Below are 16,864 nucleotides of genomic sequence, written 5' to 3' on the forward strand. Positions count from 1 at the left end.
CCTGTTAAAAAGAGGAAATTATTACATTAAAGATTATCGAGATACAATTTAGCCATGACACTGAAATGCTTTTATGGAACTGAAGGAAAGGAATTTCAATATCTAATAATTACTTACATGCATTTTTCTTCTTGAATATTAGGGAGAAAAAATAAACAGTATCCTTAATTAACACTGAATAGCGACTGAATTGTAGAGCCAGCTGGCTCAGCTGTCAGCCTGTGACAGAACAGTGGGAACTGAACCAGAAAAAACTTTCTGAGGTTACTGTAACCTAGAATTCATGCAATAATTTTAATGGGTGGGTGACATTCATCTCATAGAGCAGGGAGGAGGATATGGAGGAAGAAACTCTTAAGAATTTTCCATGATTATTTCTTAATTATATAAATACTTAACAAATAGGAAACAGAAAACAATTTTAGTTTCCTAGTATAGATGGAAGGTGTAATCTAGCACTACTGGAAAATAGTGATGTTTCTGGTTAATTCTTTTTAACAGATAAACAATTTTCTTTTTTTCAGGTCGAAAATTTAAAAAGTTTAACAAAGTTAAGGTTGTGAGAACATTAGATGTCGCTCTCCAGCAGCCAGCAACCCTTCAAGATGAAAGCCAATCTCTAACCCAAAGGCTGACCTTTTCTCCAAATCAAGAAATACAGTTTGTTCCCCCAATGATAAGTGTTTTACGAGGCATTGAGCCAGAAGTTGTCTATGCTGGTTATGACAATACAAAACCTGAAACACCAAGTTCCTTGCTGACCAGTCTCAATCATCTTTGTGAGAGGCAACTTCTTTGTGTAGTCAAGTGGTCAAAATTGCTACCAGGTAATAACGCTTATATGTTGTGAATTCTAGTTAAGCAAACGTGTCATGGGACGAGCAGTCAAAAGAGAACATTGCTTGTTTATTGTCTGCATGGTATGTAATTCTTCAGAAATAGTTAAAGGATTAAGTTTCCACTTCGTCAGATAATACATGCACTAATCAAATGCATTTTAATAGGAGGTCCTTCATAAAGGAAAGCATATTTAGACTTATTCCACAAAAAAAAAAAAAAAAAGCCCGGAATGTTTCCATTCTTCACCATTATAGCAGCTTTTCCATCCTAACCCCTCCTCCTCTGCTATTCATTCTTCTGGTGTATTTTTTTTTCTTAATTTAGTTCTGCATATTCTTTATTCTTATTCTTGTTAAAGTGCATTATAAAAGAAACAGAGAAGAATAGTATTAAGAAGCAACTGACTTTATGAAGAAACAAAGATTACAACAGGGGCCTGGTCCTGGAATATATAAAACAATATATTAAGCCGAAAGCCTGGAAATATGGTTTCACGTGAGCTTAACTGACACCTCACTGCTGTAGGAAAGTGTGATACCACTTGCTGCTCCTCCCCATTGCAGCTTGGGCTTGTCAGACCTCTTAGTTGAACTGATTCATCTCATTAAGTGAGAAGAAAACAACCTTTTCTTTTTTTGTTTTACCATCTGATTTTCTGATGGCTTTATGAGCTGAAACAGTTCACTGAGGCATAGCACGAATGTCAGGGCTGGCTTGAAGGAGGTTAACAGGACCAGGTAATGAAGAACAGGACCACTGCTTTTGGTGGCAGGTAGCTGTTAGATTGTCTCTGATACCTTATAGCAATCCTTAAAGTTATCAAAGACCAAAAGTTATTGTTGTCAAATGTACAACTGAAGATTATTCTCTGGATTTAAATGCAAGAAATATATTAATAGGTGGATGTTTATTGTATTACAACTGTATCTTTTGTTAAGAACACTTAAGTCTAAGCTATATTAAATAAGAGTTGATTACAGTGATCATGTTATAAACTGTCTTATTTTTACCAAATAAAATGGAGATGCATTCCTCCTTCCTAAAATAGTCACCGCTGACTTCTAAAGTTAGTTTTGTTTTGATCATTTCAAAATACTGGCGCTGAATAAAAATAAAATAGGTTAACTATCAAAATGAGGTGGCCTGTGATTATACAAATTTCTGACAGCTACTTCCTCAAAAGCACTTGTCTTTCTAACTGTTCCTGGTTTTATAGCTTATGTCCAGAGCTATAATCTTCAGAACACCTACTCAGCTGTTGTCTAAATGAAAATTATTAAGTATGTTATCTTTTAATTTAATTTCCAGGATTTCGGAATTTACATATTGATGATCAGATAACTCTCATCCAGTATTCCTGGATGAGTCTAATGGTTTTTGCAATGGGATGGAGATCATACAAACATGTCAGTGGTCAGATGTTATATTTTGCACCAGATCTGATTCTAAATGAGTAAGTAGACTCTGCTGTTGCACAATGAATGACGTTTTGATTTCTTTGTGTTAATGAGAATGGGAGTTCATTGAGGCCAAGATTTCATTCATTATTTGTTCTATTTCAAAATTAACAGCAGAGGGAAGTCCTCTGATCACATCAAAATTCAGTAACTTTGGGAAGGATTGTTTGGGAATCCCAAATATTTTATTGATGTGGCCGAAAAAAAAAAAAAAGAGTTCAAATAATACCATAATTATATAAGAGATTTTGTCCTTTTTTTTTAAAGAAAGAGTGATACTGTCAGAAGATTTACGTGAATTCATTTGAATAAGACAAGAGTTCATGTTCAATAAATGGAACTAAGTGGGATTTCCTTTGGTCATTGTTGTTTGGGTGGTTTTTGCAAAAAGTTTGTATATAGCCTAAAGTAGTGTTGACACTTTCTGATAAAACTGAATTTCAGAAGTACATTTCTTGGTATGAAATTGTAATAATCTATCAAGAAAAAGTGAGATCAAAGATAAAATATAGGAGACTGTACTTTCGTTTTGATTTTGGAGTGGGATTTTGGTTTGGATTTTCCTTAACTATGCTGATGAATTCAGATAATCTTCATTTCAATCTTTTTCAGCTTTTCAGCTTTGCATCTTATTATTATCAAAGCTTTAATTTTAGATACGTTGGTTATTATACATAGGAATTTTCCATGAAAAGTTAAACAATGTTGTCTTCCTATGTGTTTTTTCCCTAATATATTTTTCTTATTTTTATTTAAGATCCCAAAAATCTAATGTGAAGTGAAGTAAAAGTTAATCAAATTTTCTCATAAGTCATATCTGTTTAAAGATTAAGAGGTGGACTTTCAGAAGATCTAGGTACCCAAATTTGAAATTGATAGACATCCAGATTTTTGCGAGTGGTGTTATTTATACAAAATGTTCAGTGGAGCAGGCTGTATAGTTCCCGATCTTTTCTCTTCCAGATGATTGTATATCACTGTGAGATTATAGAGTAATGAATTCTTTCATCTCCCATGTATATTAATTGTGCAGTACAAATTGAAACACTTTGAAGGGATGAGACTGAGAGAACTTTGGACTATTCTGTCCTAGCCTACTCTGATACATATCATGTACTCAGAAATCCAATATGAGATGGCTTTAGGAACTAATGGCACGTTCTGGGGCATTACACAGTGTGTGTACCACTGCTGCCACCTTATGAAGAAAACATTAAGTTCTTTATTCTAGAAGAGGATTGAGATTTATGAACCCTGGTTATAATTCCTCATAGACAGCTTCTCATTTGCAGTTGAATACCATTTACCTAGAGAATGAGGTGAACTTCACTTCACCGACATACAGTTCTCTTGGTTGTAGAATATCTCATCAGTGTCATGTTAGAAAAGTTATAAACAAAGAGCTGGTCAGGAAGAGTAACTAGTACACTAAACCAGAGCTACCACTGTTTATTGGGAAAAAAAACACTCAGATTTAAGTCAGTAAAATGTAAGCCTCTTCCTTGTCTACAGTGGTATCTAAGGCTGTACTTCCATGATCACGTTAAACAAAAGTAACTGCTCAACACCACCAGAAATGTCAATGCTGTCTGCCTCCTTGCCCTGGTCATGCATGCCCATAATATCACTTAAGCTGTTTCAAATGCTATCTGGCTGCACTGTAAAACAGATAAAGAAATTGTATGTTCCAAAAATGCCATAGAAAAAAAAATTAATTTGCCAATTGAGCTCATCCCCGATCTGAGTCACCACATGGGCAGGCAGGCAGTAATACCAGGAGAGCAGGAGTGCACACCTAGAAGTGGGAAGAGAGAACAAAAATTCCCTCTAAAGTGGCAACACACACTTAAGTTACTTGAAAATGACCACGAAATCACGTTGCAAAGATTGTTTCGCAGCCAATCTGTCATTTAGTGAATTTATCCAGAGTTGTTCTCTGTGAGAACGACTTGCTCAGTAGCATCAATTTCAGACCAAGAAGGCCAGGAGTGCTAGGTTGACAATGATTTCATGACTTAACATTAAAACACTACAAGGCTGTTACTTATATTTTGCAGTGCCCGAAAATATGGCTATGAACAGCATTTAGTGTACCTCGAAATCTGCTATCACTCATCTAAATCTGCTATCACTCATCTAAAATACTGCTTATGAGTAGAGAAGAATATCAGATAGGAATAGAAAGGGAGATTTAAACTGAATATGGAAATAACCAATCCTGTGGGAACTAACAGATCAAAATTTCATATTTAAGTCATTGGAGACTTGGTGCATAATTTCAGACATGGAACGAAGCTGGAAAAAAAATTACAATGTAGCAATTACACTTTAAATTACATAAGAAAAAACAACACCACCAACAACAAAAAACAACTCATTGCTTTGAGAAAAGTCTTTTATTCATGGAAAATATCAATGAATTCAGTTTAATTTAGTTTACAAATTTCAAAATTCAATTGTTGCAGTCATTTCAGTTATAAAATGCCTTCGCAATAAATATATGCAATAAAATATGATCAGTGCACCAAAATCTCAAAGAAAAAAGTAAGATTGAAGTGCTGCAAAAGACTAAACAATTTTATATATTTTCTTGTGAAATGGACTATTTACCACTGCAGGAGTATAAACCTGCAAAATGGCAGCATAATCCTTATGATTAAAAAACTAGTAAAGGTATAAGAAAAATAGAAAATTGTTTACATTTCTCTTAATTTTAATAATGTGATAATTAAGCTGCTAACAAGACACTTCAAACAACTAGTAGCTGAGCTGCTTCTTTTCTTCATTTTCATGTTTTTGTTTTTGTTTTTGTTTTTGTTTTTTTGCTTTGTTTTTCCTTTTCTGGGTGTAAGACAGAGGATGAAAGAATCATCGTTCTATTCACTGTGTCTATCCATGTGGCAACTCCCACAGGAATTTGTCAGACTTCAAGTTAGCCAAGAAGAGTTCCTATGTATGAAAGCTCTGTTACTTCTCAATACAAGTAAGTTCTTTTATTTCTTTGCAACATATCACTAGTAAAATCTTAGTTTTGAACAACATTGTTTAACTTGACAATTGCTAAGATATCTGGCTAAACAAACTGAAAACTTCTTTAGGAGGAAAATGTTAGTATTCCAAAACTTAAAAGTATGCTTGTAATGTTTATAAGGAACAAATAATCTGTGTTTCATTATTGGTTTTATACTGTATAAAGGCACTGGGGAAATATTAGATTCCTTTTCAAATATTGGTATACTGTATTATATATTTTCAAAGCAAGTGTACAGACTTTCTGCCAGAAAGCTGTTCACTTTAAATGACTCTACACAGATAAAACTACCCCTATAAGCCCTATGCCCCTATATGTTAGAAATATAAAAATATATATATTTAATTATTTTTCAGGTTTGTTGACTTAGGGCTTTATTCTGGCCAAGAAGTTAAAGTGTGCTTACTCAAAAGAATTAAGAAAGTGGACAAGTGGACATGGCAAACAATGCTACCACTTTTTTTTTTTTTTTTTTTTCCTATAGAGGTTTAGCACAGCTATAAACAAATAGATTTTTTCAGTTGTTTGCTTGAGAACAAAGTCTGATCAAGAAAAGTTAGGACCTGGCACTTAGGGACATGGTTTAGTGGGTGACATTTGTAGTAGGGGGATGGTTGGACCAGATGATCTTGAAGGTCTTTTCCAACCTTAATGATTCTTTGATTCTATGATCACTTCAGTCATACACATCTTTGTAAGAATGCCATATACAGCTTACATTAAACTTTAATTGGAAAATGTGGTAGTTGATAAAATTATCTTCTGAAGCCTTTTCTAAAGCACAAACATCAGTACATCTGCTGATGCCCTAAACAGTCCCCAAGAAGAAAGTTTTTAAATTGTGCAACTGCTATTAGTAACTAAGCACTAAACACTTCCTAGAACTAGAAGGGGAACCAAACGTTGAAGTTTAGTTCTCTACATACTTACTGAGTGGGAGAAGAGATGTGTGAGTCCTTCATAACCTGCTTTTTGGCTATACAAAGGCTCAGCAAAAGATAAGGAACTAAAATGTGTTCACTTTTAAACTTTACTTGGCAGTTATTAGCATAAGTTCATGCTTAAAAAAGCCTGCCATCAGCAGAGCACAAAGAGTAAAGATTAGAGTTAGCTCATATGAATATAAAAATTACTGAAATAGTAACAAAATAGTATACACTCTGCTAAAGCAATAAAAATAATGTGGACAAAAATCTCTATGATTAGTTCGTCTCTGGTAACTCCAGTTGCTTTCATGGAATTGCATCAAGGTTTTGAATGTATTTCTGTTAAGTATTTTCCACCTTTCCATCACTTATAGAACTCTCTTGTCTATGTGAATTTTAGAGGGAAGTCTTAAATTTCAGTGAAACGTAGATACATTTATGACATTCCAGCTCTCCACTTCCATACGACAAAGTTCAAATGAAATTTTAAAAAATACTGCAGTTGTCAACTCCCTCTCAATTAAGAGCGCATCAGTTTAACAGTATTCATCAACCTACTATTCTTTATCAACTCCATTCCCCTCAGAACCTCATTTTTAAGGTCATGTGTTTATATATATGCAAGAAATTAATTTAAAAAATATGAAAGTATTTTTACCTGTGCTGATGAGTTTTGCTTTTTGTTCTCTCCTACACTTATTGTCTTATAGGAAAAAACAATTTGTCAGATCTTTGGGAAAAGGAACACACCTAACCGTTGTTGCTGAGACATTTAGTAAACGTTTGGTACTGTATAAATACAATACTCTCCACAAAACTGTGTTCAAAAAAACATATAACCTGATTGTTGCTTTAAAGTGTTTTTTTAAGAGTGTTTTTATTTCAGTCATGCTATTCACCTTAATCCTCTTCAAATGTGAAAGTATGGCCATTTCAAACCTTCATATACTAACAGTAAATCAAGTCTGAATTTCTAGTCTCTCATTCTGTCTTCTGTTTAATTTATTATTAGATGAACTAGTTTTACTTTTTATATCATTTTAAAGAAACAGTAATTTGTATTAAACATAACTAAATGTCAATCTCAATACATTTCTAATTCTGAATGGAAACCCCAACTTAAGTTTTAACATTATTTTCAACTTTACTTTTTTTCTTTGAGTTTGCTGTGGCTTAGACTTTTTTTTTTTTCCTTTTCACTGCACTTGTGACAGCTTTAAAGCTGTCTTGAAAGTAGAAGTAGTCACTGCAAAAAGTGGACCAACTTTTTAATTTTCTGTAATTGTTTTAGTTTTACAATTCCTTATTTACTATATGCTTTACATATTTACACATTTTATATGCTGTGCTGTTACAATGCCCCAGAATTCTAAAAAGGTATCTAAGAAGTAGTACTCTGAATAGTTCAGAAAGAACAAGATTTATGAAAGTAGAGCTATGCGAGAAAAGAGAGAAATAATCTTATAGCAAGGGCAGTTCTAACTCCAATGTTTTTCAGATTTTTTGATTTAGAGGAATTACCTTGTTGCATAAGATTTTGGCTGGTTTATTGCCACTGAATAAAAACATTGGTGTTCTTGACGTATATTCAGGGGAAAGGATCATTTGAGCTACCTGTACTTAAACTGAAATTGTGCATCTAGTCTAGGAGGTTCCTAAATTTCTTCAGAATGCCTTTCTGTAGTTCTGCTGTTAGACATCCCCAGAACCATCCAGGCTTTAAAAATTAAGGCGATCTTTTTCCATGACATAACTGCTTCCCACTTAGTATTAGTTCTAAGCATGTTGTATTCTCCATAAAACAGAACTTTTCCCTTCTATTCAGACCCTCAATACCTAGTCCAGCATTTCATCTTCATCAGCTGCCAAAAGAAATCTAACATGACACACGACATCCCTAAAAGCCGGACTATTATTCAATAATGTTGTTATGAGTTTAGTTTTTGTGGAAGCAATCAAAATTTCTATTGTCTGTTTTTATTTAAATTCAGATTTAGTTTGGAGGTAGAATGTTATTTCCATTGCCCAACTCAGTGCTTAGACAATTGTCTTCATAGTAAACTTGCAGTTCTGTGTATGTGTCTGTCTCCCTCCTTCCCCCAGACATTCAGTTGTCTGAGGAGATGCTGACAAAAGCCATTTGTGGCAAAGTGCACCATTTCCACTCTTGGGCACTCTCCCACAAAATAGGAGGCCTCTGCTTAAATCAGAGTAAAGTAGAGATTTGAACTTTGCTTTGTCAGCTCTCCCTGGGCTCGATGTGAGGGCAACTCTTAATTTTAATGTTTGTCTGAAATGTCTCTCTTCCCCCCTTACCTCTCCTGAGGAACAAGACACGACTTAGACAATTGATTTCAGAACAGTTTATGGCTTCTGAAGGGAGAGCTGTGCTACTCTCAGTGCAGGCCTTACTACCTAATTCCCTTTCAGTTAATGGGCATAAGTCCAACCCCTGTGCAGCCGTCTCCTTTTTGGGTAGCTTCTGTTTTTAGAATTTCACTCTTAGATATCTAACAGCACTGTGCATTGTAACAGAGTCAGCATGCGCAGTTATTTTCTTCAATTTCAGAATTCAACAAATCACCTGAAAGTTAGATGTTACAGTGTTAAATAGTTCAATGTCATTATGAAACAAATTTCAATTTATTTATTTTTAAGAGATTCAAATGAAATCAAGTCATGGCCTGATACTCACCATGACCAGATTGAAGGTATACTAGATGCCTACCATGTGATTTATTTAATTATGTGAGCTAGTGCCCATGAGATTCTTTTAGAGTCCATGGAGAGAAATAAACATCTCTACAGCAAAATTCATGTCTTTCTAAAGCTAATTCTAAAACACTGAGTGTATCTTATGCCCTGTACTGACCTGACTTTCCCCACTAAAAATACAGGGAGGTGTGGTAACCAGCTCAGATGGAGATGCCTATATTCTGAAATGTCCTTCCCTATATACTTGCTGTCAGAATATGAAATGTTAAATGTGACATTACAGTGTGAAAAGTTATTTGAAAAATAAAAATGAAGGGGGAAGGAATTTAACAGTTCTTTCAAAAAAACATGTATTTGAAGCCAGAGCATGCCTTAATATGTGATTACTTTCGTGAAGCAAGGATTTAGATTTGATTGCCAGATGGGAATATTTTTTAAAGTTTCATTTTTCAAGTTTTCATTTCATAGTTGCCTTCAAAAATTATGACTTAAAAACTACACTCTACCATGTGAAGAATGTCTAGTGTCTAGAACTTATGCCTGTTTCTTTACAGTGCCGCCAAAGCTTACAATAAATGGTTGTAATTGGTCTTACCACTAAGAGACACTAACGGCTTAATTTCTTGGTGTTCTCTCCATGTCTTCATTTTGATCCTAACAACAGACCATTAAGAGAAGAGTTGCTCCTCTCTGCTAATTTCTCTTAAAAAATATTCACATTTAAGACTCTGAGTGTACATCTATTTGGTTAAGTGAAAGAGGCCCAAACAGGAAATCTGAGCCTTGGATGCTTTACTGTCTACATTACTTTAGAGTTGTTAGTTCATTCCTTGACTCCATTTTGAGGCACTCCAGATAGATCTAAGATAAATATGCTGTAAAGAGGGCTGACTATCAGCAGTATGAGATGAGCCAGCCCATGATATATTTCCTTAAGAGCAGGAGTGGTTCTTTTAGCCATCTTCTTTTCAGCACATAGGTATAGCTGAAGTTTAAGGCTACTTCTAGACGTCAGAAGTTGGCACAGTTGAGTAATTGTTGCTGATACATCATTTTAACTAATTGTATTACTGTTTCTGGAGTAGCTGAATAACAGGAAGAAGTATCTGGCATATAATAACAAATTACACTGCACAGTGTGAAATGCACCATAAACTGTTCCTGTACTTTAAATCTCTCTCGTTGCCTTCAGAATAAATTGCAACACAAGTGTTGCTTTCTTTCTAGTTCCTTTGGAAGGTCTAAGAAGTCAAAGCCAATTTGATGAGATGAGAACGAGTTACATTAGAGAACTGGTGAAGGCAATTGGTTTGCGCCAGAAAGGCGTTGTGGCCAACTCCCAACGTTTCTATCAACTTACAAAACTGATGGATTCCATGCATGATGTAAGTTTACTTATTAATTTGTTTTGCTTTTTAGGTCAGAAGGAACTAGAATTTCTTAAAAGTAATTTTATGGAAAGTAGCTAGTTAAGAATTCCAAACTGAAAATGTTGTAAGTATAGTTTTCCTTTAATGTGTGAATAGTTAATTATATATTTAATAATCAATATGTGTTGTACGTATATTGTATTATATACAAAGTTCAAGCGTTTGAGAAAAAGGCTTTTGAATGCTACCACTTTGCTACATTATTTCTGTAACTAGTACACTTAAGATCATTGATAGGGGTCTGTTTGTGTGTAAGTTTTCATGAAAAGATTTACAAAATGCAAAGAATAGGTAATTCAAATTTCAAAGTCAGACTAATAAGAATTAGTGAAAGACAGCTAAGATTGATTTTGCAACCTTGATTCAACTACTTTTACATGTGTATTTTATGTTGTGTTTTATTATCTATCTATATGCTGGAATTGACTTATCTTGGAGAGCTCTAATAGTGGTATCATAGAGATCCACAAGTGTTTTAAAAGATGCATCTGAACCCTTTCCACATCCTTGAGAATCTAGCATGTGTCTTATGGGCTCAACATCCATTAAAACTGGGGAATGACACTCTCTATAAACCTTTACCCATTTGAATATTGTTTTTTAATGTTTTGTGTATCTCTGCAAGAGAGGCAAGAAACAGAGGTACATGGCCATACTCCCACAGTCTTAGCAAGGACTGTGTGAGTGGCGCTAAAATACTTTAGGAAAAGTGCTTTTGAGTTCAGCGCTGGCTGTGAGGAACTCACAAGGAGTTTAGGGAAGGATGAGGTCTTTGCTTGTTTGTATTCTTCTGCGCTTAGCAAATATGTTTTATTTTACTTTGTTGTAAATAAATTCATTTTTTCATCCAAAAGCTCCCATTGTCACTAATTCCTCCTTCTGATGGGGGGAAACAAAAGTGAAGATCCCATTTAGAGAAGTCAAGAGAGGTAACAATATTGATAACAATGTGGTTAACCAGGTAGTCTAGAATCCTTTGATCCACTTCTCAAACTTGTCCATGAACTTTTACTATCCACAGAAATCACATTCACTGTTAAACTAGTATATTTTCTCAGATACCAGATCAAGGTGAATGAGACAACTAGGAAAAGCATCCTTACATGGCAAATTAGACAATAGAATATTCTGAAGGGAGGATATGAAGCCTAACTTTAAGTTTTACCTTTATTCAGACTCCAGTTGTCATTTGGGACTGTCTTTGCTAAACCCTTCCCTGGAGTTTAGTCAGCCAGCTTTTACTTTCAAAAACAACTCCTGTACAGTATGCTACTTGTGTTAGCCAGGTGCTCAAGGAATCTGTCATCTAACAAATGGATCTGTCTTGTTTGGGATAAAAGGGCTACCTTACTATGAGTAAGAATTATCAGTCTTGAATTTCAGCATCTAGAGAAAAACTCTTTGAGTACTAGGCTGTAGAGTCAATCTCTTAATTTCAAATACTTAAACAAAGTATCCTCAATGGAAGCAAGTAAGTGAGACTTACTGCAAAATATCCAGCAGTTAGTTGGCTGGGGTAGTGTTTGCTCCGTAGAGTATCTTAGTGCAAGTCCCTCTTCCAAAAAAGACAAAGAGACGGGAGATACAAGATAGGCCATCTCACTGGAGAGGCTGCATGTTGTTAAAGCCTAGGATAACAGAAATAGTAGGATATTTGACAACATAAATATCACAGGTCTTAAAGAAAAACTGCTATGAAATTGGAACTTCCCAGAGAAGATAGAAGGGGTGAGAAAGTACATATATTTAACAGTTGCTTTCAAGGGAGAGGGGCCTGTTAAGTCTAATGTTAGCACACTTAGGTATGACCATAGTCAGAGCCATGGAAAACCTCACAAGGAAGTGGTAAATGCTGTCTTCAGAGCAATGTTTGAATAGCATATAGTAAGCAAGGTATTGAGACATATGTTGAAAGTGAGGATAAAATGAAAGACTGAATGCTTTTTAGTACCTGCCATTGATCATGCTGCATGTCATGAGTGAGGATGATTCCACCTTCTAAAGCCAGTGAGTCACTCTTTTTATAGGACATGCCATTTAGCTATATTTATGATTTTTACCTTGGGATGATATTTTAATAGGGAATGACAAATTATCTTCATTACTGATTCAAGGATTGACAGAGGATGGTATATGGTGATGTCAGCAGATAGATGTATGAGCTAAGTGATTGACAGCATGTTTATCTGGCTGCATTACTGTTAGCCTTATTTATCATGTTTGTGTTTTATTACATACAGCTAGTGAAACAGCTCCATCTCTTCTGTCTGAACACATTTCTCCAGTCCCGTGCACTGAGTGTTGAATTCCCTGAGATGATGTCAGAGGTGATTGCTGCCCAGCTACCCAAGATTCTAGCAGGGATGGTGAAACCTCTTCTCTTTCACAAAAAGTGAAACGTCTTTTCTCTTATCGTAGAGATGATTTCTGGGTCATTTTTTGTTTGTTTATTTTGATCAAGATTTTGCAATGTCAGGACTTCAGTGTATTTGTCATACCATGCCTACTGCTTTATACTTGTACCATACACAAGCCATTTAAGCTTGATGTACATATTGTGAGTTCCTGATTCCATAACTGCACAAATCACAACCATCATAAGAAATGTTTTGTAAACTTGGGTAGATTGCTCTTTAGATATGCATAAGAATGACAATGAATAGAGTTTTCAGATTTCTAACAACAGTTATCTTATACATTTTTCTTACATATTACACACTCAAATTTCTGATATGACATGGTGTAAACTTTTTACTTCAATACATTGTGTGCATGGGTACATGTGGGCATGTGCGTAATCCTAAAGATTTTAAAGGAATTAAAATGTTTATTACCTGCATTTTCTCACAGATATTTCACTTTTTATTTACTAATCCACCTCACAGAAATATCCTTTCAAAGTTGGCTGTCCAAGACTAAGTAGACATCACTGCAGTACATTCAACTGAAGTGCAAGCCACTGAGTGTGGATTCATATTCTTGTCTGTGCTCTTGCTGTATTGAAATTCTGAGATCAGTATGCTGTTTTCTGCATCATTCAGTGCAGTTCTTCAAAAACCAGAAAGCATAGGAAAATTTCAGTGTATATTACACCAGAAATAATGTGTATGCAAACCCACTCCGCTTTGTTTTGTGTTATTTTTCCTTAAAAGTTTGGCACTTATTAAAGCTAAATCACTTAGTTGTAATCTTAAATTTATCAACTTTAAAACTGTGTATTTCAGAAGCTTGAAATAGAAATGTTTTCACTCATTACAGCTCTTAATAACCTTAATCTTTTGAATTCCAGTGTTGAATACTCAAACAACCATTACCAGCAAATTATAGAGAGATTAAATGCAAAAAGAGAAATGGAAAATATGACTACAAATATTTTAATACACATCAGGCTCATTTTAATATAATTTAATGAAGCTACATATTTTATACTTTAAAGGCATGCTGTTATAATTGGGGTAACGATAAGAGCTGTTGGGCTAAATTAGCTTTATACATTTTATACATTCAAGAAGAATGTCATGTTTTATCATGGAAAAGAAATATTTGACTAAAAAATGATAATGTGGTGTGTTTTTTTCTTTGATAAGGATATGAAATGACTCATGCATTTGAGGCAGTAAATTCTTGATATATTGACACAGAAACACAGAATAGTTTGGTTTGGAAAGGATCTTAAAGATCACACAATTCCAACCCCCTTGCCATGGGCAGGGACACCTCCCACCAGACAAGGTTGCTCAAAGCCCCATCCACCCTGGCCTTGAACACCTCCAGGGATGGGGCATCCACAGCTTCTCTGGGCAATGTGTGTCAGGACCACACCACACTCTGAGTAAAGAACTTCTTTCTAATGTCTAATCTAAATCTACCCTCTTTAGTTTAAAACTATTATCACTGCACTTTTTGATGAAGAGTCCATTCCCAACTTTCCTGTAGGCCCTCTTTAGATACTGGAAAGCTGCTGTAAGGTCTCCCCGGAGCCTTCTCTTCCCCAGGCTGAACAGCCCCAGCTCCCTCAGCCTTTCTTCATAGGGGAGGTGCTCAAGCCACATATATGGCAAATTTTTGCCAGTCACAAAAACAGTACTGAACTTCTCTAGCAATGTAGGAAAATCATTTCTTACTTCGGTACTTGCTGGCCATACTCTACTGCTCTTCCCCTGTTAGGTGCTGGTTGCATCCATTGTGTGGGTAGCATACAGCTGATAGTGTGTAACTTGGTATGTATGGACAGATTTTTGTCAGGCAAGCAAAGGCCCATCAGGAAGAAGCTACATTACAAATAGGAATAAAAACATCCCACTTAGTAGTACAAAACCCAGTGGAGCTGGAGCAGAGGCGGCCCAAGGTAAAATGGTCTAAGCAGGCTTTTGTGTTGGTTTACTATGTTCCTAATTTCTAACTGCCCAGAGACAAGCTATTTCTCTCTTATTCAATACAGTTTGACTCTTAACTGTGATCCTTAAAACAATTATGTTTTAATAAATAACACAAAATTCTACTTCTACATACTGAAGTTTTGTTTTCTTTATTTTTCTTTGTATTTACATTCAGTTAAAAAGTTGTCCATTTCAACCATTCAGCTTTTGTGTTAGCAGCAGTATTTTCATGTATTATTTGGGAATTTAAGTATTGTCATTTAATTTACCATCAAATTAATAGATTTCCAATGTTTCTGTTTAGATTAAACTAGTAACAGAAACTTCCTACACTAAAAATGATTCCTTGACACTCTAATTCTGTAATTACAAAATGGAGCAGGTAGTATGCTTGCCTTAGAAATGGTTTAGATGAACCAATATCTGCCTTTTACTCAATCCCTAAAATGTGTTCCAAGTGTCTGCCATGTCACCGTGTCCCACAAATATGGTAGATCAGACTGAAAAGTTCTATATGTATCTCAAAGGCATAATCAAAAAAGGATGAATAGATGTCTTTAGGGAACAGATAGCAAAGGTTACAATATTTTAAAACTGTATTTCTTGAACATCTGTAACTCACACAAAAAAATCCCAGAACTTCATGGTTTTGTTAAATAATGCACTACATAAGACAGAACAAGTTTGACTAAATCTGACTGCTATATCATTTGAAAATCCTGTATTCACTACTAGATTGTTCGAAGTTGAACAAAAGTATTTCATTTTAAGATCTTTCGGCTTTGAGCGGAGTTTATAAAAGAGCCTATGGTCTCCATTTTGATGCTATCATTTGCTCCAGATTACACAGATGCCATTAACAGTATTCAAGACACAAGATTACTTCCTTTCCTATATAAATCTCATCTACTGCGACTTTTCAGCACTGCACTGATGCCCAGAGAGCTGTCAACAAAGTAATTTTCCTTTTTTTTTTTTTTTAAGAGTAAGAGGCTTCTTAGTTGTTGGTGTTTCACTTCATTTATATTCATTTAAATATTAAGGGTTCTTTTTTTGACCTGAGATTTACAAGTAGGTGTAAATAAAGCAACTTGCATGGCTTCTCTATACATTGAATAAGGCATATAAGGCATAATAAGGCTGGATCTTCTTATGTTGCATTTTGCATACCAGAAATAAGAGGTTTTGACAGATGAACTTTTTTGTTCTCTGGCATTCTGGCATTTAAGAAGTGCCCAATTACATTTAAAAAATATTATATCTGTTACACTAATTAGAGAGCTTGGCATCTTCTGCAAATTGCAGCCTTTTTTTTTTTTTTTTTTTTTTTTTTTTCTGTCTAGGTGCCACTAAAAGTTAGTCCTCTTACACTAAATAATGTCAGCTATGGCTGAAGGTAAGCCTCTCATATTCTGTACAATTTATATATTTTTGATGTAAGGCCTTTAGCATATCCTTCTGCTGATACATGAAGCACACAAGCAAAAGCATGAAGTGCTCTGCTTTGGTTTCTGCTGTTGTAGAAACTGTAGGTTTCTACAGTTTGGTAGCGGCATCATGTTCTCACTGTATTTGTAGCTTTTTAAAGACAGTTTCAAGCATCAAACTGCCTGGCTGTGGCAGCGCCCTGTGCAGGGAGCAGGAGACCTCCAGCCCTGGCAAGCTCTCACACCGAGGTGTTTGGCCATCGTACACACTGATGTCAAAGAAATACAAAAGGGTCAAAGACTTATTTACAAGATCCTAGCTGGATCAACATTTCTGACCAGCATTTAGGGAAGGGGGAGTGTTGGTTTGTTAACACCTCATCCGTGACAGAGGGAAACGGAGTCTGAAAAACATCCAGTCGATTTCATGGGGCTCCGGAGTGCCCTTGTTGTGTGTGTGCGCAGTGAAGTGAAGCTTTGGAACCCCAGCTGTTCCTGCAGCTGCACTGCAGTCATGTTGGCCTGTGTTGTATCCAAACAAGAGAAGCTGAGAATTCAGTTGGTATTTTCTGGCCAGTTTCATTAGTACCTTAGCAATCTTTTAACTTTTTCTGACGTACAGAAATATGTCCAGAGGGATTACAAGATGACACGAAAGA

General features: G+C 35.3%; 1 protein-coding gene across 1 annotated transcript in view; it reads left to right on the forward strand.

Moving 5' to 3' along the window:
* PGR (progesterone receptor) overlaps window positions 1-14,906 on the forward strand; it is a 40,577-nt gene extending 25,671 nt beyond the window's left edge. Inside the window, exons 4-8 of the mRNA XM_080592598.1 lie at window positions 525-827; window positions 2,149-2,293; window positions 5,150-5,280; window positions 10,197-10,354; window positions 12,640-14,906. Coding sequence (XP_080448724.1) covers window positions 525-827; window positions 2,149-2,293; window positions 5,150-5,280; window positions 10,197-10,354; window positions 12,640-12,795 — 893 coding nt within the window. The 3' untranslated portion in view covers window positions 12,796-14,906. The remainder of the gene's footprint in view (window positions 1-524; window positions 828-2,148; window positions 2,294-5,149; window positions 5,281-10,196; window positions 10,355-12,639) is intronic.
* Window positions 14,907-16,864: the final 1,958 nt, after the last annotated feature.

Source organism: Anser brachyrhynchus (genome assembly GCF_964034855.1).
Source record: "Anser brachyrhynchus genome assembly, chromosome: 1".
Taxonomy (NCBI): Eukaryota; Metazoa; Chordata; class Aves; order Anseriformes; family Anatidae; genus Anser; species Anser brachyrhynchus.